Source organism: Syngnathus floridae, chromosome 9 (genome assembly GCF_059516105.1).
Source record: "Syngnathus floridae isolate MCC-2025c chromosome 9, RoL_Sflo_1.0, whole genome shotgun sequence".
Taxonomy (NCBI): Eukaryota; Metazoa; Chordata; class Actinopteri; order Syngnathiformes; family Syngnathidae; genus Syngnathus; species Syngnathus floridae.
The window spans coordinates 9629636-9655409 of NC_142421.1; the positions used below are offsets into that span (position 1 = coordinate 9629636).

The 25774-nt window shown below is 41.0% G+C and overlaps 1 protein-coding gene across 1 annotated transcript; it reads right to left on the minus strand.

Annotated features, from left to right (window-relative positions):
- Positions 1-2749: 2749 nt before the first annotated feature.
- Positions 2750-25457, minus strand: slx4ip (SLX4 interacting protein). The gene is made up of 7 exons (XM_088385596.1): positions 25119-25457; positions 19296-19385; positions 18906-19032; positions 10783-10860; positions 9772-9860; positions 4496-4602; positions 2750-4418 (listed from the first exon to the last, which is right to left on the minus strand). Exons 1-7 carry the CDS (start codon positions 25143-25145, stop codon positions 3650-3652), a joined length of 1287 nt encoding a protein of 428 aa, XP_088241722.1. The 5' UTR covers positions 25146-25457; the 3' UTR covers positions 2750-3649.
- Between the last annotated feature and the right edge of the window lie 317 nt (positions 25458-25774).

Here is a 25774-nt window from a genome sequence, read left to right on the forward strand (position 1 = left end):
TAAAACATTTCTATGCTGTCAGTTATAGATTATTCTTTCAGTAGTACATACATATACATGTACATATATTCATGTAGAGTGAAAATGGTAACTCTTGAAATATTTTGTCAGTCTTATTTTCTTCTAATTATTATTGCTGTAAGCCATCTTATATTACAAGCCAGTTGTAAATATAATGAAGCGGCCTGTGATTAGGTACACCTCATGGACACTTCAATAGGTACACTACAAGAGGTAAAAAAAAAAATAAAAAATAAAAAAATCAATAAATAAGGACGTGTAGCGAACGATTCGGTGAGTTAACCGATTTGAAAGATTGTTCACTTGAACTGGAATGCACATCAGTAGTACAAAATAGTGCAGACGGTCAGGGGCTGCTAGGTTGCAATAGCTGACTGGTTAGTGACACGAGTTCCTGCTCAGAAAGAACTCGGTTTGATCCCAGGTGTGAACATATACGTGAATGTACTTTTAGAATTGGAACCTCGCTTTGTATGCGTACGCATATGCAAACAAATGCAAGTATTTATGTGTAAATACATAAGGTGCCCCACCCCCAAGTTGGCGGAGCTAATGATCAATCATTAACTTGTCATTCGGACACTCTATTAGGTACACTGCCATTTTCAGGTGTACCTAATAACAGGCCACTTTATTAGGGAAATATCATGGTCAAAGGTCACAGGTCTCAAGCTCTAGTCCTCGGGGCTGCGTTCCAATATGTTTTCCAAGTTACCCTCGTTAAACACACCTGCGTGAAAAGTTTTGGTCATTTTCACGTTCTGCAGGAGCTAAAACTTTTCACGCAGGTGCACTTAACGAGGGAATCACATGGACACTCCATTAGGTACACCGCCATTTTCAAGTGTACCTAATAACAGGCCTCTTTATTAGGGAAATATCATGGTCAAAGGTCACAGATGTCAAGCGCTAGTCCTCGGGGCCGCGTTCCAATATGTTTTCCAAGTTACCCTCGTTAAACACACCTGCGTGAAAAGATTTTGGTCATTTTCACGTTCTGCACGAGCTAAAACTTTTCACGCAGGTGCACTTAACGAGACAATCACATGGACACTCCATTAGGTACACCGTCATTTTCAAGTGTACCTAATAACAGGCCACTTTATTAGGGAAATATCATGGTCAAAGGTCACAGGTGTCAAGCTCTAGTCCTCGGGGCTGCGTTCCAATATGTTTTCCAAGTTACCCTCGTTAAACACACCTGCGTGAAAAGTTTTGGTCATTTTCACGTTCTGCAGGAGCTAAAACTTTTCACGCAGGTGCACTTAACGAGGGAATCACACGGACACTCCATTAGGTACACCGCCATTTTCAAGTGTACCTAATAACAGGCCACTTTATTAGGGAAATATCATGGTCAAAGGTCACAGATGTCAACCTCTAGTCCTCGGGGCCGCGTTCCAATATGTTTTCCAAGTTACCCTCGTTAAACACACCTGCGTGAAAAGATTTTGGTCATTTTCACGTTCTGCACGAGCTAAAACTTTTCACGCAGGTGCACTTAACGAGACAATCACATGGACACTCCATTAGGTACACCGCCATTTTCAAGTGTACCTAATAACAGGCCACTTTATTAGGGAACTATCGTGGCCAAAGGTCACAGGTGTCAAGCTCTAGTCCTTGGGGCTGCATTCCCATATCACTCGGACACTTTATTAGGTACACTGCCATTTTTAGGTGTACCTAATAACAGGCCAGTTCATTAGGGAACAATCATGGCCAAAGCTTAACTGAAAGTGAAAAGTGCCACACCCACCCTCATCCCCACTTTCTGATTGGCTGTTTGATCTGTGACGTCACACGGACACTCCTTTAGGTACGCCGCCATTTTCAGGTGTACCTAATAACAGGCCACTTCATTAGGGAAAACTCATGGCCAAAGCTGAACTGAAAGTGAAAAGTGCCACACCCACCCTCACCCCCACCTTCTGATTGGCTGGTTGATCTGTGACGACACACGGACACTCCATTAGGTACACCACCATTTTCAGGTGTACCTAATAACTTAATGCATTTTTTGTACATGTCAAGAATCTGTATTTGACTACTTGCTCTTTATTTTGGGGGACACCAACACATTTTACACAACGTAAAACACATATACATATTGTCATATAAAGCAGTTAACCAAATGTCATTTTTGTTTTCATGCCCAAAAAAATAAAAACAAGGAATAAAACACCAGACAAGTTTTAACATAAATGTTTATTTAAATATATTAATAATAATAATAAAAGTAAATTTCAAACTCTCGTTCACTGAAAAGATTCGTTCCTTTGAACGAATCATTCACTCACGAGCCAACACTAGGCTTCATTTAATTACGCCCTGCAGACTCGCTAGTTTGAGGGGCTTTAACAAGTTCATAAGCTTCTTACCTCTCGAGAACGACTTAAAACACATGAAAGCTTAAACACTTGAGTGGGTTTCTCAAAAACACCATATTTGCGCTGTCTTTATAAGATTTGGCCACTTTATATTAGCTCCAATTACATCAGTTCCTTCTGAGGAAGCCACCAATGATCTGATGGTTAGTGTTGGACAAACATTTACTGTCAATGTACTACGAGCATCAGGCTCCTGGAACGCATGAGTAAGACATTGAACAGATCTCTATCGTATATCATCATGGTTGTTTTCCAATGACAACCGGGCAATTTACGTGTCTGTCAGGTTTTTTTACCCTGGGGAAAAAAAAAGATTTATTCAGACTTTAAAATGTCTATCCAGTAAAACCAAGGTTTATTAAAAGAGTATATTATAGGGTGACATGTCATCGAGTAGAGCATCATAAGTTTTCAATTGAGTTAGGAGTCGTTACCCTGCACTCTAAAGGAACGTGTGGCTCTTGACAGATGCTCAGCTGGCACAGACTGTGGATCTTGATTTCTTCCTAGAGTGTCAAACGCCTTGGTACTAACAAATAAAAGCACACATTTCAATCGTGTCTATTGACTGAAACTAAAGTCTTATGCCGCAGTACAAGTGAAAGGTCTGGCCACATTGGTGGCATTTCATGTTGGGAATCGTAAGTGCAGACATGAGTATGAATGGAAATGATGTATGAATGAAAACGTTCTAGCAATAAAAAAGAGAGAGAGAGAGCGAGAGAGAGAGAGAGAGAGAGAGAGAGAGAGAAAGAGAGAGAGAGAAATCACACAGATGAAATAAATCTGGAAACAGCAATCAATCACAGCAGAGCTTGAGCAGTGAAAGCGGACAGTTTACAGACACATGGGAGCCAGTATTTCAGCCTAAAAGCCATGACATACTGCATGGCTCCTGCCTGTCTGAAATCCCCAATCTTTAACACAAAACCCGAGTCTAAACTCCAATTAAGGGTTTTTAACTTTCATTTGCAAGCCTCTCTTGACCACCACTACTTATGGGTGGAGGCGAAGTCTGTTTCAAGTATTTGACAAAACATAACTCAAAACGCTCATGTATCAATTATGTGCGCTGTATTGGAGCTGCATGTGTGGTTTTGTGTGAAAAGAATAGTAATTGTAGTAAAGGGCCATGTGTGTGTACAATTGCAAGGGCGGGCGGGGGTGATGGAGCCTGACACAATTTTGTTTCTATCTGGATGGCGTCAGGCATTTTTACTGTAGCTTCACTGTCCCCCTCAGGACCTCTTCACTCGTCGTAATCTCGAGGTTCTGGGCACATTTTCACTTCCCTCCTCCCCGCCTGTGAATCTGGAACTAATAGAGGCGCCTGAGGATGCAAGCTTGACAGATAGGCCCCTCCGACTTGCGGCCGGCCTGTTTTGGTTCGTCTGTGCTGTGTTATTGCTTGCGAGGGGGAGCCTTTGGTTCCGTTTCCCTGGAGTAAGCAGCTCTACTTGCGCTGTGGTTTCCTTGTACTCTGCGACTGGGAAAGCCTTGGACGCTGCCTTGGTTTCGTCTGGAGGAAGGGGCGGCGGCGGCACAAGAGGCTCGTGTTCGGATGTTTGCGTCAAGCGCTCACTGGCGCGAGTTGGCATTGTGGCTGGAGGTCCTTTGAGGCCTGTCCTCTTGGCCTTCAGTGGGCGAGGGTCTTCAGAATCGCTGGGTTTACCTCTCTTGCTCCGCCTGGTTCCTGGACTGATTTCAAGAGGGTACAGAACTGCTGAGGCCAAGTTTGGCTTCTTCGTGTTGTCTGGGGAACAATTAGCATTTTTCCTCTGATAGGTCAGGCTTTGGTTCTGAGTCACAGCATTGGAGCAGGGTAGCTGCTGCTCAGGTTTCTGAGGGGCCATACTTCCAGTACTGCAGACACTCACTGTTGAGCTTGTGTAGGAGTTCTGAGCATCACGTGTCCCGCTTTGGTCTTCAACGCAGGCTCTTTGCTCAACTTGCTGCTCCCCCTCAATGGGATCCCGGTGCTCTTGCTGGACATTAGATTTTTGGGCTCTGAACAAGACAAGCAGATACTTGAGCATCCTGTCTGACTGGAGGGGTCGGAAAGTTCTGAATTAGATCATACTTACATCTTTTGAAGCGCAGTCTTCTTTATTTTTGTGGCGCAGTTGAAAGACTCTTGGATTTCTCCCTCTCTGGAAAAATATTCCGATCTGCTTTGTTCGCTCAGCTCGGTCTAGAGAGGACAAACACAATCCATGTAAACAAAAAATATTATCCCTGGAAACCTTGGGAAAGTTTTGGCTCTGCTGCAGACAGCTGTCATCTTCTAGCAGTGTCGGACAACATTCAACAGAATGCATTAAAAAAAACACACACACACACAACTCGATCAAGTCAAACCCAAAAACCTACACTGAATTGGAATACGTAAATTTAAAGTTGATCGAAAAGGTCCATGTGTGTAAAGCAACAAACCATTATTACCGTTATTATTAAGTATATTCAACTTTTTCATTGTATTTTGACCCTCGTTACATGTCACTGGAATACTAAAGTCAGAATTGAAGCTCTGTGCGCCCTGAGATGATTACCATTTACGCTTCCATGGCTTTAGGCTTTTTTAATGACCATGTATGGTACGGCTTTAACAAAAAAAAGACCACTTTTTTAAAATGACCATTAGGCTATTTAAAAAATGCTATCCTAGCTAGTATTTAAAATTAGAACCCTTTCAACAAAAGTCAGAAAGGGAAACAATGTAACAAAGGTCCTGAAAGCTATTTGTGGGTGTACTATATTCAATTATCATACAATTATATGTTGACATAATACTGTGTCCTTGAACCAAATTAAAAGTAAAACCATACTATGGTTAAAACATTATTTTTCAGATCATTGCTAGACTATAAAGTGGTTGGTAAACTGATCAATCCAATATGAGAAAAGCCAATGTGGTGAGCTCTGGCTTGCCAAACTGTCTCCAGTCTCCAAACACATTAGAGGAAAAATTGTTTGTGACAGTTACATGAAATGGAAGAAGGAATACGGAAACTGGGGCATGGAGTCTGTGACCAAAAAAAAAAAAAAAAAAAAAAGACTTGAAATGCATTCATATTATTTGTTGTGTTCTGGACTGAATAGAGGTGAAGAATGCGACACGGGACACCAAGCTACAAATGGGACAAGATAACACAGAATAAAATGGAAAAGTGAAATTTGGAGGGGGGCTCACATTAGGAAAGATATTCCCTGAGTTTGACCACTGCCAGCAAGCTGTCCATCTTGCCCACAAACAAGAATGCTCACACAGGAAGTCTTCCACAGAATGCCTTTTGTGCACAGATTGAGTCACGACGTGTAGGCAGAATGTCAGTCTTTTACGATCGTTTTGTTATTCACTGGGGGATGACAGCCTTTAGATTGGGGACAATGACCCAAATACAAGGCCATTCCCAGCCAACACACCAATAACAATTCTGAGAAAGGTGTGGGTGCAGTCAAGTGCACTGCAAAGCCTTGAATGTCCTTTCATCCGTTTACTATGAATAAACGGCGTTTGAAAATAAACTTGAAAGAAAAATCAACAAGAAGCCGATAGGAGGTTCTCTGAGAACGATGCCCGTCTTTTTGCGTCGGCGCAACTTCAAAAGAGTGGAAGAAGGAAGGAAAGAGAAAGACGTTGGATATATATAGAGACAGAAAGATAGAGACAGAAAGTCGGCGACGGAAATGGGATGGCCCACGATGGTTCATCACCAGGGGTGTCCAGAAATTTCACTTTGTAGCAACTGGTGGAGGGAAACCAAAAGATCAGTTGGAGCATTAATAATAATAATAATAATAATAATAATAATAATAATAATAATAATAATAATAATAATAATAATAATAATAATAATAATCTCTTCATTGCCATAAAATTTAAACCTGTAATGTCAGTTCTATTGTTTATAGTGAGGCTTCTTCATTCCATGGAAAACTAACTACAGATATTTTGATGATAATGATGATAAAAGGTTGACATGCACCCAAAAAAAAAAAAAAACCCACATTGAAACAATTTAATCCCTCACTCAAGTGGAGTTTTGAAATGCTTTTCATTCAAATGCCTGAGAGCAAAATGATCATGGCAAGCATACAGAAGGATTACATTGGCACCAATAATAATGATGATAAGAAGAAGAAAAACTTTCACTGCTGGAGCAGAAAATATCTCCCGCAGAGAAGCGAGTCCACTACCTCCGTCCCTCACACTAGTGAAGAAGAATGCCCTGTTTGTCTAAACTCACCACATCTCCCTTGCACAAAATCAACAAACATGCTTGGGCATGGACTGGTGTTCGTGGATACACCCATATTGTAAGGATTAACAGAGGCCACCAGTATGCACTCGTTGTACAAAACAATCAAGGCTGCCATATGACACGAGACGGGACAGAACCACGTGTAATCTCTGCCTGCACGCGGCCCAGGTGGAGATCGCACGCTCGGTCCCTTGGGAAAATTGCAGCGCAGGCTGTTGTGAGACAGCAACAACTGAGGCGTACTGAGGTGATGAGTAAACACAAAGGCCCATCCAGAAGAAGTGGTGGAGTGTGGAGGGGGGGGCCTGTACTGGAAACACATCTGCTCTGCCTTTGATCCAAACTTCTGCAGCCCAGCATGCCGCTCACCTCCGCTGCCCACTCTGCGCCAGACTAGAAAACAACGGCCATAACGCTAAACACTTGCTCTTCCTTCCCATGCTGCCCTACCCACTGCTGGTGCTGACTCACCATAGGAGCAACTCTTTAAACAGGATTTGAGTGGAGAAAGGTCAAGGGAAACTCTCATAGCAAAGTCTGTGCCTGGTGTGTCCAAAAGTGCTGCACTTCACTAGTGCTTTTCGATGAATACAACAAAATGGATATACATTGCCCAAAGTATTTGCTTACCTGTCTTGACTTGTGTCTACATTTGAATGGCATTCCATTCTTAATCCAAAGATTAATATCACAGTCCAACTTTTCTAGCTAGAACAGTTTCAACTCTTCCAGTCCAACCTTTGCAGCTAGAACAGCTCTTCCATAAGGATAAGGGACGTGTTTATGGAATTATTTGGACCATTTTTCCAGAAGTGCATTTGTGAGGTCATCAAAAAGATGTTCTAATGGGTTGAGGTCAGGATTCTATCATGATTCATCAAGTTTGCCAACACCGAAGTCCCTCATCCACGTCTTTATGAACCTTGCTTTGTGCTCTGGTGTGCAATCGTGTTTGAACAAGAAACAGGCCACAATGGTGGAAGCATAGAATTGTGCAAAATCTATTTGGTATGCTGAAGCCTTCAGAGTTCCTTTCTTGACGGGCCAATATTCAGAACAATTTCAGGCCCCTTTACAGTTCTCTGAATCTATAAAAATCTATGTGTAGGTGGCATTTATTTATTTATGTGTTTACAAACGCAATCCGCTAAGAAGTTGAATATTGCATAATTACTTTTAGCATTTGTATATGTGTATATATTTCATAAACAGACAAAACCAAAAAATTATAGGGACAGCAAAATACCAAACTGTTCCTGAATAATTATGGCAACTACGGCAATCAGATAACTGTTCATTTGTTGTTTTTACAAGAGGATTTTTTTTTTTTTTGTGTAGGGCATAAAAGGCAACATGTCATGTTTTACTATAATATAGACCACAAAAAGACTATGTTTATTTTAGACAGCAGGACAAGCAAGTCTTTACACGAATTCTAAATGTCCTTGAATTGTTTTCATTAAGTATTTAAGTTTAAGACATGGAAAACTGCCTGTGATGTAAACAAATAATTGTTTTTGTCAACCAAGTGCGAGGTCCACCACAAAACTTCTGCTCTCCAATTTCACTGTATGTACTGTATTAGCCCAAGAACCACATCCTGGGGAAGGGAACGCCATGGACACCAAGGCCTCCTTGAACTGGAAAAATTGGTTGCACTGAACTTTTCACTGATGACTGTGCTCCACCAAAAATATTACAATCGCCGCTTTCATTGAAGGCCAAACTGCGGAGAGTGCGGAGACATTTCAAAGAGAAACAACAGAAAAAAAGCTCACAAAAAGCAGCGGGCTGTTGGTCGTGGAATGTAATGGGAGAGATGTCCATCCTTGATGTGAGTGCCAAGGTGAGAAGCTACACCAGCGATTCTCAGAGTGCACTGGGGAGTTTGAGATCAAATGCGCACCGGCCAAAAGGATTGTTGTCCGTAATATGAATGGACAAGAAAGAACTTGAGGGGCTTGTGATATTGGCAAGAGTGCAACATGACATATGCTGCATGCACTCCAACAGGAAATACTGTAAGCAAACCACATAATATCTCACTTCAGCCAATTGAATCTGCCAAATACTTCTTTAAAACTACATTGTCAGTATGCATCGTATATTGAAAGTACACATGACTTTTATAAGTAGCGTGTATCCTGCTAGGCATTGTGACATTTCATGGGGTGAATGGACAGTTTGTTATTACGCTGTATATTTAAATGTCTTACGTATGGAGGATAAATTGTTGGTAATTTTGAGGAAAGAAAGAAAATCCCACAATGGTCACTCAAAAGGGGCCCACCAAAATCCACTCAATCAATGAGAAGCGAGCAATAGACTTTCTTGGTAGAGCCTGTCATTTTACAACAAGGCAAAAGTTTTTTGATACAGTAGAAGGGTGACCAGAGGATGGATGTTGTCATTGCTGCAAAGCCCATGTCAGAAGAGCTCCTTTAAAATGCCCTTCAAATGTCAGTTCACAAGAAATGGGGAAAAATACATGTCAACCAGTGCAGATGTCTCATGTTTCAAAAATCATTTGATTGCAGTGACTGTTTCAACGGAATGTGCAACATGGGTACTTCAATCATGGGTACCCAGACTAATTTGAAGTTATTTCCGTTACCATTAGGGGGTTTTCCTTTTTATTTTTCTTCTTCTTGACTTGGAGACCACAAGCATATGCTTGGGAGCTGCCAGGGATCAAAATATGTAACTTGACTGCTGCCAAAATATATCTTTGCAGCAAAGCGCTGCTGTGGTGCTTTTGAGCAAGGCTCTAAAAATTAAAAAAATAAAGGCTGAATGAAAATTTTCATTCTGGCGTTATGAAGAGATCCGTAGCTTTGCTGTTTCCCGTCATCATTTTCCAAGCAGGTACCTCCTGCTGTCTCTCCTTGGCCTTACTTTTTGAGATTTTTTTTTTTATTTTATGTATTATTACTTTTCTTAGAAAAGTTTTCTAACATTTTAAACATTTTTGAAACAGTCCTTAACTCCCTGTCAAGACCACCATATATAAAATGACAGCAATGCTTGGCAATGACTTTTTTTTGCAGACTCTTCTGCCAGGCGCCTGGAACAGGAAATATAATATAAACAACACTCACTGTGGTCGAGCTCGGTTTTGTATAGTGCACTGCGGCATCCTCTGGACGGCTTACACACACAACGTAGCGCTCAGGAAACACACGCAATTCTGCAGGCAAGAAAAGTAGTAACACAGATCATAATAGTAAATAGTGTGGTCTCATCTTTGATCGTGAATCAATGTCAGACAGAACAAAATGTGGTGGGAGGGACAAACCAATACCAGTTACGTTCCCTCAGAAAATATAGAAAATGACAGCGTATGTCTCCAGCCGCTATGTTTTATGAGAAAGGAAATTAGTTCTCAAGAGTGTTACTTTCCATCATTTAAAACAAAACCGTATTGCCACAACTGCATCCGATTTTGTCCTTCGTTCATCTAAAAGGAATTTATTTGCGAATGATCTATATTCTGCTTGTTTTAAGTTACATTGAATTTCAAATGAGTCCAAATTATTTTATATATAAAATACTTGTGTCTTTTTGCATATAACCAGTATAAGACACCAAACAGATCTGTAAATTTTAAATGGAATGAAAATAATGTACCAGTACATCACCCAATTAGACAACCTCTGACTCCAAAAGACTGACTAATTTGATTTGTAACAGACCTGCAGAGAAAACCATCATCTCATTCTGCAGCAGGTCAATATCATCTTAACATCCCCTCCCAGAGGGAGCAGATTTTAAGTTTGCTGACAGGAAGGGAACTGTGTTGGTCCCATGAAAAGGTGGCTAAGGGTCACAGACACTACATGGGCCATGGAGCTACATTTCCACTGCACTCATAGAGAATTTCTCTCACTCGCCGTCTCACAGTGGCCTCTCGAGGGAACCACTTAATGTGTGCTGGTTCCCAACAACACCCAGAGCAGGTAGAGACTGGACATAAAAGTAAGTGAGGGGGAGAAACATCAACATGGAGAGTCCAAATGACTTGGGTCTTTCGGTGGGAAATTTGGCTGAACATGAGTCATTGAAATTTCTGATTCTATGGTAATTGATTTGAAAACATACAGATTACATACCACCCTGGTGCTGCTTGAAAATACATCGAAGGTTGAAGTGGCGCTTCAGAAAATTGGCGACTAGGTTGAAATTTTTCCCTACAAGAAAAAACAAAGATCAGTTTAAACATAACTCTGAGGATTTCACAGAACAAGAAGAGTAAGGATGTAAAATTTGAGGCACTTAAGATACAGTACATTATTTGCGGTTGACTGGACAGAGCTGCTTGACTGACAGGCTGAGTAGGATAAGCAGCACATAACATGAATGAATGAATGAATCCTTCATCCAATGAAACTCAGGACCCAGAACAGAATTTGGACCAGCACTCCTCGACCAATCACAGACTGAGGGATGTTTTAGTCAATCATTTTCTCCCTTGAGAGACTTGCAGAAACAACATAGCCGTAGTGTAGCTGCTCAGGTCCCGCAATCGCCCAAACCCCTGACTAAAAATCTTAAATCAATTCATATTAGTACATAAAAAAATATATTTTTACCTTCATTTGTTACCCATATGCCACCACTTCCACTTGATAATTTGATTGCAAGGTTGAATGTCCTGCAGGCATGTCTAGTGATGTGGATACACACCACACTGCCAAAACCATTCTTTTTTTGAAAAGCTCTGTTGTCATAAACAAACCTCAAAAGTAGGCGTGATCTTAGAAACCTCAGCTCTATTTCTCATGGAATTTTCCTCAAGTTATGCAAGATACGCCGGGTAGACACAGTGGCCTGTTGCCTAATCTGCTAGGAATTTGTTGACTAAAAGCAAGAGTCCAGCTAACAAGCTATACAGTGCATCTTTGTAAACTAGCTCTGAGTACTCAAGTGAGCCGGCTCATCGCACGGAAAAGCCAAAGTACTTGAGTAAGTTAACTAACTTAAACATCCTTGTACCTGTTTGCGTGTTAGATTTATATTAGTACAGTCGACCCCCGCTCTTCACCAGGGATACTGATCGGGCCAGCCCATGAAAAACAAAAATTACTGATGACGCCCATTGGAAGAAAAAAATATACATACTTATTTCAACCCCAAATTTCTGTCACGTGAAGGGAACGTCATTTTCAGTCATATTCAGCAAGTGATAAAATGGTGACCATGTGAGATGGATAAAACATGTGGATTTGTTTGCATAATTCATAGTCCACAAAGGCAGCATTAAATAGAATACTATGGTTAGACTAACGGCGCCACATAAAACACATACAGTAATTGTTAAAAAAAATTACTTGACTTCCCCTATGAGGCTTAAGAAAATGCCCCTTTGTTTAACATGAATCAGTTTTAACACGACAACCAGGCTAGAAGAGCATGAAGATGCATGTTTGACTATTTTCCGTTTCTCTGTTATCTGATCCAGCACAAAACCTCTAATTATCATTTTCAAAAAAGGAAAAAGAAAAGTTGTTTTGAGATTCTTTGGTTAATGGTGTGCAGTTACTCAGATAGCAAGCCACAATAGTGTCAAAGGTGTACAATTAAGTTCACTGCCTAGTGATAAATGATTCGGAAGGATAAGCTTGCTGTCAATGTGACAGAACACGTCAAGTTAGACCTTACTGGAATGTTTCTGATCCCATCGGCGATTTTAGGCACGACGCCTCGAGCCAAACGCAATTTAGAGAACTCAGTCAACAGAACATACAATATTATTCCCTAGAAATGAGACGGGATAATACTTCTTTGCTCCAATGAGATTCCACAAAACATCTTCGAAGACATGACAGGAAAGGAAAAATAATTGTAATATGATGTCTATCTGTGAGCAATGTTACTGTTCTCTAAAAAAAAAGAGGAAGTTGAAAGGGAAGGTGGGGCCCCCAGGGGAAAAGAAGTGAATAGCCCCTTTATATTGATTATCACAGTAGTGGTTGAATAAAAATAATCATACAATCTTGCATGAAATAAATATGGCCACTCAGGAATATTAAGAAGAATTAAGACCTAAAAAGTGTTTGAGCCCAAATTTAGTATTACAGTGCAAGATGCACATGGGTCAACGTCACGCAAATCGCTTATGTACATCCAAATTTGACCAGTTGAATATTTTTTATCACACATTTATGCTGAGCAACATGCTGATCATAAGATTAATCAATCAATTTATTCAGGAAATATAAGATGCCTATTAACCATTCTGGAGGTCTATTCAGCTGGAATGCAGATTTATATTTCTGGGTCGTTTTCCCGGGCCCTAAAAGCAACAGTGACCGTTCCAGCTCAAGTTTCCTTGCACATTCATGGCTTCCTATGTTTTTAGAAGCTTCAATTTAATCCATTAGTTTTATGTCTATTCTCATTGCATTCCCTGGTGGCTTGAGTTTGCCAATTCCCAGGACAAGCTTGATGGGGAAGTCTGGACACAGAGTTGGGAACCAGTGAAACAGCAAGGCCAGAGACATCAGCTGTTCCTCCAACTTCATAACGCTCTGCACATCACAGAGTTGCTCTTGGCCCTCCGCCCAGGTTCTCTCATGCTAAGCTTACATTCATGTTTCTCTCCCACAAATATTTTCTCGGTACCTCCTTTTGACAATGTGAGGTCCCATTTTGTGGCAACTGTGGCCGACAGTTTTTTTTTTTTTGTGAAGAACACAAAAATGCACAACATTTCATTGGTATATGATTTAAGAAAGGATATGATTGTTTAAATCTTTTGAAACCCCGTACACAACAATATTATGTTGGGTTAATCAAACTGGAAGCAAGTCATTACACCATGTTTTCAGTCATGTGGTAGATGACGTTGTAACCACTTGTTTGGACGGACTCTAGCCGTGGCGTAATATATCACAAGACAAATACAGAAAGCCCACTGGTGCCGAGGCTTAAAAAGTGTACTTGAGGCACACGTACACACAAACAAGCGCATATCCTTCCAGCTTTCACCACTTCCTTCAAAACAATGAGAGGAAAGGAAAGTCAACAAATCAAAAAGGCAAACAGTCTAATGAGGGCAATAAAATGAAACGTGCATAGTGTAAGACCAAGGCACTCAAAGTTAGTCAAAAGCAAGGAACGGGGATTAGACTTCACTTGTTGTAGTCCTATCCTGATACATTTGAGCACAGTCACAGCATAGCCAAGATGTCACCACCCTCATTCCTGCCAGATCCTGTTGCAGCTACGATCTATGCTGCAGCTCTTATGTAGTCTAATCTTACAACAAGGTGTGGCATTCTTAAAGTTTTTTTTTTTTCAGTTGCCTGTTTGTATTAGGCTTTAATCTAACTATGGTGTAAGTGATCATTTTCGACACGCCTGTGTGGGCACGTCTTATGATCTACAAAAGAAATGTTTGAATAGCAGGATTTGTTCTTCTCTTGGTTCTCTCTGAATAAACGCATGTTGGAACGAATTCTTGAATAGGATTAGACCTAAAACTAATGAGTAACATTTTTTTCTATGGATGAAGAAGAACAAATTCCATGGATGCAGGCTTTATGTAGCTTTTACTGTAGCAAAAGTATAAATGAAACATTTAACTTTATGATTTCCAGAATGCAGGAACATCCCATGACCAAAGTTGGATATCTCTCCAATTAAGACTTTTTAATAAATAGATAGAAGTGTGCTTGTACATTTTTTTAACTTTAAGAAGTAACAAATCATCAGAAACATGATTCACGGCAGATTACTGTAGAACGTTTTGATGTGGATTCATTATTTCGTGTACCAATGCACTCACATCTTTTACATCAAACCAATTTTACGATTTCAATCTGTTTTTGTTACACCCTTAGTCATGACATGTTGGGAAAACAAAATCATGTGGACTCCTTTTTGAACAGGAGGTGAATCAGCAAGACAGCCAGACATCAGCACCTAAGAATCCTGCTCTTTTGACTTATCAGCTTTGAAGTGGGCCCCCTCCCTCTGTCCTCAAGTGTGGGTGGAGAGTTGGAGCTTACAGCGAGTGAGAAATGACGGAGGGAAGGATGAGAGAACATGAGGAAGTTACCCACATGGAAGTGGGGGCTTTCCTGGAAGGACATCACCCTGTGTGTAACTGTTGTAGCAGAGCACTCTGCCTTATCGTCCTGCACGACCACCTGAATCAATATTTGCACCACGGCTCAATTTAACATTTGGGTGACCCCTTTGACGCAGTTACAAAACACACCCCAGCATGGTAGCTCAGGCCAGCCCATAATGAAGCATGTGACCAAAGTGGTGGAGAGTATTTTGCAACATTTGTGCAAAACCTAAGGAGTCTATATTATATGTTTTTTTTATGTTATGGACATAAGACAGGAGGATTCATTTTGTTTCTGAATTTAATATATGCAGTGGGTTGCAGTCGAAAACTCATAAGCTAACTCTCCTTGGATAAGAGTGTATCTACTTTCCGGGTGCAGGATGAAAAACAGTCCAACTTCATTCGTTTCTGACAAAGTCGGTCATTTACCACAGTATCTCTGGGTGTTGGGGGAATCACTGATTTAGTCCATAAAAAGAAACCCTAACAAACATGGAACTCCAAGGTTTGGCTACCAATGTTGAATATTAGTTTAATTAATGAATGGAACTTTGTAAAGCAATAGATGAACTAAAAATGTTTGAATAGCATGGTAGAATTTTGGTCAAATGTGTTATAGGGCACTATGAACACTTTGTCATTTCCTTACTGTAGAACGTGGGGCAAATTTAGCGCACTGTCCTGAAGTGACACCTGTCAACAAGCAAAGTCACACGGCCACAGGGAGCACATGACAAAGGGACATTTCTCCAGACCTTAAAGTAACAGACAGAAAAGGAAAACAAGAAAACACTTAAGTTCAAGAGAGTGTGTGCAGTACTCCCGCATAGTTTGTGGTGAACGGTCACATGAATGTGATTCGTGCTAAGGCTCAGGCCCTAATTATATGGGAAAAGAGTGTAGTGTGACAGCTATGGTAGGGATTGTGGTTATGTGTTAAGAAACTGCAGCTGACCCCATGGACGAGGTTAAGAAGAAAAAGTCAGAAAACTTTAAGTAAGGACATGAGAGGAACTCAGCAATATAACAGGAGAGGATATGCCCAAAAAGTAGCAAAAAAAGTGAACGGCGCGTGTGATTATTTATTGGGGAGTAGAGTAGCGTAAGATTGACGTATAAGAAAGACAAGGGACATACAGGCCAGCTTCTTAAGAGCCACATCAACACCACATAGCACTGGGAGGATGGGGGTTGCCCAGCAGGGGCCAGAGACAGGAGGGTGAGCAGCATCGCCTACACCGATCAAGATCCATTTTGAGCCTGGGCCTTGGAATTCCTTTGTTCCCGTCACAGGTCTCTGTTTCACCCTTGGCTTAATCTTAGACTGCCATGCGCCCGGTAACATAGAGCAGGGCAGGTAAATCTGCCACTGGCATGCCTCTCTATTTACAGACAAGTCCCTCACATTGCAGCCACTCACATAAATAGTAAGAGTTGTGGTGGCTAAGGCCGAAACAAAGAGGAAAATAATTGAAAGAGCTGAATCTTTATTTCCTAGAAAACAGACCTCCAACAAAGAAAGAATGTGGGTAATTGAACAGTTTTGTTGAAGGGATATAGAAGGGATCTGATGGGACTGAAATGCAAAGTAATATATTTTTTTTAATTCACAAAATCCACATGAGACATCCGCTGCCTTTATTGGTCATTTGTAACACATTTTCCAAGAGTAAAGAAATCCAACAACACTTGTGCTTTTGCTACAATGACCATGGTCAGGCTGCCTTAAGCCCCCTTCACAGAGCTGCCAAGAGGAGTCAGTGGTACACTGAGCAGCACTCGCAAAGCCCTCTCCCACGGCTATTAGTGACCATTCATCTGGGGAGCCTGGGAAAATGCCTTTACAGCCTGTAGTGACCATGGGGAAAGAGGCTGGCAGGTGTTCCCTCCCCTCTAAGCCCTGGCACCTGTGCAGGAAGAGCAAGAAGTACCCGGCCGGCTCTGCCATGGGCTGAAATGAACTCGACTCTAAGTACCACCAAGAGCTATTGTCACAGCCACTCCAACTCTGGTAGGAACACTTTTCAAACATGCCGTTACATGAACTAAGAGGTCTTACATTGAAAGATAAGATAACCTTTGCTACATACAGTAGCACTTGAAAGATATATGGTTCTGTGATTAATAGTTGGATTTGCAAAATGTGCTGAAAGGGCCATCGAGAGAAAGACCTGACTTTGTTGAGACGTGGGATCAAAAACATGGAGATTGCAATAGCTATCAGAAAAATTGCATTTCAGTCTTTTTCTGAAATCGTTCAGCCGCTACTTGGTAATCGAGCATCCACATAGATGAGAATTGCTATGAAGCTCTTACAGTCATCATAGTAAATAATCACTCAATTCCTTACATAAAGTATCATATCAGGCTCCCTATTATCCGTTCAGTTTTAATATGCAATTACTCAAAGAAACATTCTTGTGCGTCAAGGAGATCGGCAGCCTCTCCCAAGATGTAATGTTTCTAGCCTTCTAAAAGTCGGGCTTGCTCATTCTTCTTGTACAGAGCCAAACTGTTTGGTGGGAAAAGTTCTCTCTGTTCATCCCTCTGAAAACAAATAAATCACATCACCATGAGCTAATCATGGAGTCAAGTAGCCTTAGTAAAAAATGAGTGGTAAAGTTCTCTGAATACATGGATAGGCTCTTATCTATCCCAATTTAGCTGCTGACTCAAATCCAAGAGAAAAAACAACATCCAAATGGTATTCAAATATGGGGGGGGCGAGGGTCACTTATTGTTTACATAAGTAGGAAACTAATGTTTTGTCATAATCAGATGTTTACTAATCACTGTTTGGAATCTTCATAATTATCAAAGAACGCCCATCTTCTGGAAGAATAATGTTCCATACAAAAAAGTTCCACAGAAAAACTTGCACAGAAGGTCCTTGGAATGTTAAAAGCTGTTAATGACTTATTTGAAGTGCCAACAGCTGAGATTGTTACATTACCCTTATAGCTGCCATTAGATTAAATGCTAGAAGAACAACGATGCCCCTTCACACCAACAGATAACCTGCAAGAACCTCCGTGAGAGGATTTGCGGGCTCGCATTTCACTTGTTTGCACAACTGATGATCCGAATATTTAAAACCTACTCTGAGGTTAGGTTGACTAAGCCTCGTCTGTCATCTTTTTATGCCTGCCTGCTGACTTTGCACAGTCTCTACCTTTCCTGTTCATCTACCTCACTCACAAGGGACAATGAAAGGGCCAGAAATGTCATTACACTCACTTAAGACCTTTAATGGAACCACATAGTCCCCTTTGAGGCACTAGACCTTTTCATGTTCTGAGAAGTGAACACAGATAGTGCTTGTATGGAGTCATGTTCCACTGCTTACATTCTTTCTGGCATTACGACAAGACGCTTAATCATTTTTACATGCATATTTCACCGCTGAGACACATTGGTAGTCACACATTAGTTGTTCACGCAACAGAGAGTGTATGTTTGTGGCTGTCTGTTGACAAGGGCATCTGCCTGTGGTCATCATTAGTGATGTTTCCCAGATAAGCTACTGCTATCCCAAAACATTGAAGTTCTGATTTTAAACTGCGTTTTTTTTTTTTTTTTAACGTCTTTATCTGATATTTACATTCATTTGATGATCTCAAAAATTGAAGTAAGGACATTTTAAGAGGAGGGCAAAGATTGAATGCTGACAGCAGACTTAATAACAGCTCATACAATATTGCTCCCTGGAGTCACATAGTCTGACGAAACCTTGTTTACACTATTAATGGAAGTATCCCTCTCGTAAGCTGTCGAAGTCTCAAACACGCCTTAGGCGACATCACCCACTGGGGTCACCCATTCTGACAGGTCACAGATTTTTCCATGACACTGGCATTAAAGTTCAAGCATTTGAAGTTTGGTTTTTTTTAAAGGGGAAAAAAAAGAGCCAAGATGGGACCGGCTTGTTCAGAACAAACAAGCACACGGCCCCCACAATTTAAAAAGTACATTTAGTAGAATGGTGAGTTGTATAATCAGTTGTGGGATTTTTTTGTTGTTTTTTTTTGTCTATAAATTTAAAATGTCTATGTGTAACCAGTTTGTGTCGCAAAACAGTTGGAGATCACTGTCATAACGAAAGGCAATAAAATATTTATTGCCAAACTATTGAAATGTGGATCATAAAATGATTACCTTTCACAACAAAAGCTGAAGCAGGTGCTAGCTCCTTTTTGTGTTTTGGGTGTCTTCCTTTTTCTAAGGATTCAGTGTACTGCTTAACTCTTTGGTCCACAGCATCACGAATCAGAGCTGTTACTTCCTACAAAACAGGGACATTTCATTACATTTTGCAACATGCATGTTGTGATTGCATTTGTGACAGTGGACAGACAGCCAGTGTGGAGGTCTGTTCAAGAAGCTAGGTGAGGAACAATAAAGTCCCCGGAAGAAGAATGGACACAAAGCCCAAAGTCATTTCACATTCCACGCTACTGTTTTCCTTTCAAGCCCCAAACCAGTACAGACGCTAGATGTTCACACACACGCTTAATCACACGCACACCCTTCTCATTGTGTTCCTACCTCGATGTCGCTTGTAGTAAACCAGCTGGCGTCCTCTTGGCTGCCCAGGGGCAGGACGTGGAGATCCACCAGCACGGCAAAGTTCCCACACTGCAAGACAAAGAGGAAGGACAGCCGCAGGTTGCTGTAGGCCATTGAGCTCAAAGACAACAAAGGAAATCAGAGTGTGAGTGATTGACAGCGAAACAAACCACAAACGACCCCCCCGCCCCAACATCACCCCGGGGCTTTCATAGCAGTCGCTTCACTCTTCTTTCTCTATCGGAAAATCTCTGATCTCTTATCCAATCATCTAAACTTAAATACGGTGCTGTCTGTTGCCTCATGTTTTCTCTCACAACATAAAAAGTTGGCTTCTGGTTTGACAAGTCTGCAAAGCTTGATCAAAGTTGTGTGTAAATTGATACATAATCATTGTTAATTCAAAATTTTAGTTTGATGGTGTGTCAAGCGATTTTTCTCATGTAAAATGCAGGCTTTGGCGCAATAGTAAAACACTGCGTATGTACGTATATTGTAGAGGCCTAAGAACGCGACTGCTCAGTGGATTTCAGAAGCTCAGCAAAATTTTGTCAATGACAGGGAGGCCAGAACCGACGCGGCTAGTTAACTTGCTGATATATCTTTCTCAAGCTGGCCTGATTATGGTTTGTACACATGAATCTGCATGTTGCTAAGTGCAGCTGATTATGGGGCTCGTGTGAAGCTCGCCTCTCCCTGGACAAGCCAGTCAAGGACTGACACCTCCTACAACTAAAACAGTAGCAACAAGCATTGTCCTTTAACCATGATGCACGAAAATACAGCAAACTGAAGGGAAAAAAAAAAGGAGAAACACAACAATTTCCATAAAAAAAGATTTCAGGTTTGTTGTGTCCTGCTGTATCCACAGAAGAAAATGGCACACTCAAAGCTTTGTTTTGAGCCAGGCCAATCCCTCGGGCTTAGGTTGCACACTAAACTCAACAACCTAGTCCTGAGGTATGTTCCCAAGGCCTTGTACTCAGAATGACGTAAGTAAAGAAATTAAAAGGGGTAAAGTTGAAATTTTGGATGCAAGCCAACACCAAACCATCCATTTGTCTGGTTGAACTCAATACATTGTCAAGACAAAATGTGATTCCTGGTTCCAATAATTTACTGTCTCAATGATATCATTCATATTGTAAATTAATCTTTTTATGTTCTTCTAGAGGTGGGAAAGACTTGGTGGCAAGCAGCATTTAATGATCAATAAAGCATAAATACAAATACACTCATCTAGCAAACCCAACCATTTTGAATTTTGTCTTCACTGTCGACAGTTCGATCATGTGATTCAGCATTAGCATATTGCTTCTATTTGTCTTTGGAAATGTTCAATTCATAATAACACTGATAAATTACCGAACACCCAAAAGAAATTTAATCTGTTCAGGATCACGGAGCTGGGGCATATCCCAGCCAGTCACAGTGATGCATCAAAATCATTTGTAGAAATGTGAGCAAGCTCCTGCCTATGAACGTCAGCTCTTCTTCACATATCAGTATTCTTTTCCACCCTTTGCTCTTTGTCTCTCATCGGTCCACGGTTGACTGGCGGTCTCAGCTGACTGCCTCCAACAATTACGAGTGCGTGGGAAAGAAAACCTAGCAACAGAGGATCAGACCTTGTCCGTCAAAACTGACAGAAAGACAAGGAGGAGTCCCATGGTGGGTTTTTGAGCTGCATTTGACATTAGCTCAGCTGGGTTAGGTATCTAAACCTTTAACAATTCAGACCTCAGAAAGTAGATGCAAAAGACACACACACACACGCACGCACGCACACACACACACAGAGATAGAGACTGTTACTATAGCACTGAACTGAAAGCTATACATCTACTGACACAAGGTGCTGTACATATCCTTGCAGGGATCACAAGATCTATTAGATGCATGGCTTCAATTTAGACGAGCTAATGTGAGCTCTAAAGAAGAACACAAGGTCAATTTGATCAATATCTTAAAGGGAGCCGTAGGATTTCATGAAAAAAGTCTTAGGAGAGGCCTTGCTGGGTGAGTCCCCTCAAGTTATTTCTTAGCCTTTGATTGAATCTTTTACTTGGGCAAACAGCCAGATATCTAGCAAACGTTAGACTAACTTCTTTTTATCACATTAGAGGAGCAAACAAGACCTGATGGAAATAAGGCATTCATGATAAGCATCAGTCTACTCTTCGCTCACAAACAGCATGTGATTTCTTCTCCGAGACTAGGGGAAAACCGGAATGTAAACTAATGCAATCACACTAATGACTGAGAAAACAATTAATTCATCAAGCAAAGGTTTTTGACGGAGGCACAGAATTCCCCTTTCGGTGATAACGTTAAAGGAGTGGGTTAAGATTTTACAAAAGGACGTTGGTGGTGAGTGTGTGACAGAAAGAAGAAGGATGCAAGTGACAGAATCTAATTTAACCCAAAAAGTCTTCACCCTCCATCACATTCCTATCATGTGGTCTAAATTTGCCATCTCCTTGCACAAAGAGTGACCAGTGGATCTCTGAGGTGAACTCTGCCATGAACTATGACCTACACTTGTGACCCCCTTTTTAGTGATATATCCACAAGCAGAATGAGGTTTGAGTGACGGCACACAAGAACCGGAAAGAAGCCAAAATATTTCAGTGTGATTGTTCAATGCCGCAACCTTTTAAAGGAGCAATCTCAGCCCGAGAGTTTAATTAACCTGCCATATTCATAAATCAAATCCACCAACTATTTTGAGTGTATTTTAAAGGTAATTGTCTGTGAGACTGTTTCATCGGTTGGGGGGGAGAAAAAACCCTTTGATAACAGTCCAAGTTTGAGAGGAAGTTACTCTTTTCATGCATACTAAAGAGAGCCGGCACAGCTTTGTTCTCTGTCTTGCACAGGCCTTTTCACATTATGGATGTAAGCTGAAGGCTGAATGAGAAGCGGCAACAACAAAAAAAACGCTATTTAATACCAAATCCTTTGTTGTGCCATCTTTTGTGTGCTGACACAATGTGAATGAATAGGAGTGCGTCTTCCTACAGGCAGAGCTAAAGCTCTCGATCCTAATTCTCCCTGCTGTCAATCTTATAACCGTGGCCTGTATAAAACAGAAAACAGACAACAGAAATATCTTAAACATAAGCTCACCGCTGTCCACCGCAGGCAAAACAAGAATCAAAACAACTCCATTATATTTTCAGCCCGTAAATAAACAATTCCTGTCACGAACCCACTGATGGTTCCCTTCTGTTCTACGGGGCTCTGGACTTTATCACTTTCAGTTCCAAAAACACTCTCTACCTTTCCTTATCTCCCTTCCAGACCTGGCTATCCGCTCTCACTGCTCCGAGATGGGCACAGGGCCCGAACACTACGAGCGGCTTCATCCGCTTCCCCACCTCGTTGCCCTTTGCCTTTGCTATCGCGGCATATAAGAGCCAGACCTTCTCAGACTGCACTTAGCTCAGAGGCTAACACTAACCAGCCACAGATGTTTACATTAGATGAGAAGGGGCAGCAGATGTGGTCTCGTTCGGGAAAACTTGCATCTCTCCCTTTTTCGGACTTTCTCTCTCTGTCTGTAGTCTACAAACAATGTGGTGTAGTGCACTTGATCTGTGGGTTTGACATCTATTCCACAGGCTTTATTTGACTCATTCTAAACTCTCTCTGTGAGTCACCTGGGTTTCCCCGTGAAAAAAATAAAGTTCTCCACTTAGATGTTTCAAACTGTCAGAGATATAGAGTGATGAGATTCAAAAATGTATTATTATTGTGTATGTGTGCATGCATAGTGTAAATGCAGTCTTTATGCAGGTGAATGTCAGCACACCTATTTTGATCATAAAAAAAGAGACACAACCCAGCAGTGGAATTCAAACAGCAAGAACGGACAGGAATATCTCCAGGAAAAGTACAGCAAATAAAACTCAGGCAGACACTGGCTTCAGAAATTGGGGAATATAAATTGCTGGCTGGGAGGTGTTTGGTTTCCTTATGAAAAGTATTACGTACGCTATGAAGCAGTGTTTTTTTTCTGCCCAATGTCAACACCTTTGGCTACTTAAGATGGATTCGCAATGTTGGAAAACGTCAAAATGTTTGCTCTGATAGTGTACAGAGACATGATGTGTGGTCCCACATGGGCTCATCTACAGAGTGACAACAACACTAAACAGTGCATAAAACCTCTGACATGAAAATGTTCTGCGGTGCCTCAAACCTTTTCTACTAACAAAAAAAAAGAAAAAACAACAACAACTGGGTTTCTGCCACCGCTTTCTACATCAGATGTTTAAATGTCGGTGGTGCATTTTGTTAATAAAAGGCAGATTGCAGGGTTCTCGAGTGGTAATGTCCTGGCAGCCAGCACTTCAATGTTTTTGCCTGAAGGCCCTTTTCGGGAGGTCTGTGAAGTAGCGGGTGACTACATGGTCTAGGCCTATAAGAAAGTGCACCCCTTTCAGTTTTGCAGACGGGGGTGGGAGCTCCTTTGAAAGAAGGAAAAAAAAGAAAGGAACATAAAACTTACTAGTCAACAGCCTAGTAAACATAGCACCGTGAATCAGAGAACATGATGCACAAACGCATTTCACTGGACTCGGAAACTGCAACAGGCAAACTGACTTACATACATTCCAAAATATAATGTTACCATGGAGAATGTTGTCCCAGAAGTTAATCCATTCATTAAAACCACGGTGACAGTGGTGTTGCTTTTGTGAAAGAGGAGCCAGTTGCAGTGGCATAAATGCTATTGTTTAGCCTGATCTCTTCTTACATGCTTGTTTGTGGTTAGTTGGTTGAGTGTGGTTGAGCCTCTGAGCATTTTCTCAGGGAGAATAACACAACTGTGTCATTATGTGCCCAGTGGGAAGGAACCCGCCGTGAACCTCTGGCTTTTTACTCTCCCACAACCAACTGATGGTTGGGGGGTGGTGGGTGGCCTGTATGCAGGCATGCATATGAAACAAATAAAGAGGAGTGAATGTAATATCTGGTCAGCAAAGCACACATGGAAGAGTTGAGGATGTGGAGATCAGTGCAAAATGTCTGAAGCCCTTGTTCAAAACTCTCAATAAATGAAACATCAACAAGAGAGAGATCATCAGCTTTGCCTGCACTTAACAAAAACATCTGAGTTGCATTATTGCCGACAAGGAATCAAACGGAGGATGAACAACTCAGATTTTTTTAATAGAAGTCGTTTCCTGTTTGGTATGCATTGACATTCTCCCGAGTAAAGACTCAGGTAGAGGCAATCCATGTTTGACATTTGCACCAAAGTTGACCAACGCTCGAAATTAAGTGGCACAAAACCGTCACGCTTGTATGGTAGACGTTAAACGTGTGGTACTGCTTCCCTCTAGCGGCTAAAGATTGTTACTACGAAACAATAAAATTAATAGAATCTTACTGAAACCTATCTGCATAATATATAGACAAATGAACATTTCCGCAGGTACATAAAATACATTTTGTAGTTTCATCTGTGTTCCTTGGTGGAAATAAAAGCAGGCACAATCTCTGGCTGTGATATGGACTTTAGAGGCTATAGTATTCCGTTCACATACAGTATGTGAGAAACAGTTTGCCAATGAAAATGAATGACTAGCTACGTGGCTCCGAGGTTCTGGGTTTAAATCTAGAATCAAGCCGACCCGTGTGGAGTTTGCAAGTTTTCTCCATGCTTGCGTGGTTTTCAACTTCATGCCACATAGCAGAAACATGTATGTTAGGTTAAATGAATACTGTACTCTAAAGACCATAACCAGCTATGTTCGAACTCTGCATACAGTATAACAATTTCTTTCCACTTACCTTAATAACAAATTTGAGAGGTGCCATTGCAGTTAATGAAGTACAGTAGTTTTCGCTTCACTGCAGTGCAGGATTAATTTTTACGAATTTTCAATTAAACAGAAATCCTGTAAACAGCTGTGTTTCTTTGCATATATTTTGTACTTTGCAAATATTTTGTACTAAATGCATGCATCTACAGTCAATTTTAAGATATTTCCTCCGTTTCCTACCGCTAATAGTTTTGAATTTCTGTGCTGTCATTGGGCCGCTGAAGATGACGTCACATTCCTTCAGCGTAATCTTGCGACGAAAACCAGTGTAAACGCAGTCACTTTTAAGGCAACAAAAACCGCGTACTACGACCATTTTCTTTATGAGTTTGCTATTGCTTGAATTTTTACGCAAATTCATTATAACCGTAGGTTTGAAATATTTTTATTTATGCGACCATCTGACAAGTAGGACCCGTAGGACCCGACGCTTTGGCTACTGCTATGGAAACAAGTAATCTATATAGAAGCCTGTATTACATTTGATTAAAGAAATAACTTAATTGATTTAAGCCTGTTCAAGTATGGTCATTATTAAATTATATGTGGTCCAAAAATAATGTCGTTATGGTTTTGTTTTTATTTTAACGTGACTGAACCCTAATTTTCCGTTGTACTTTTAAT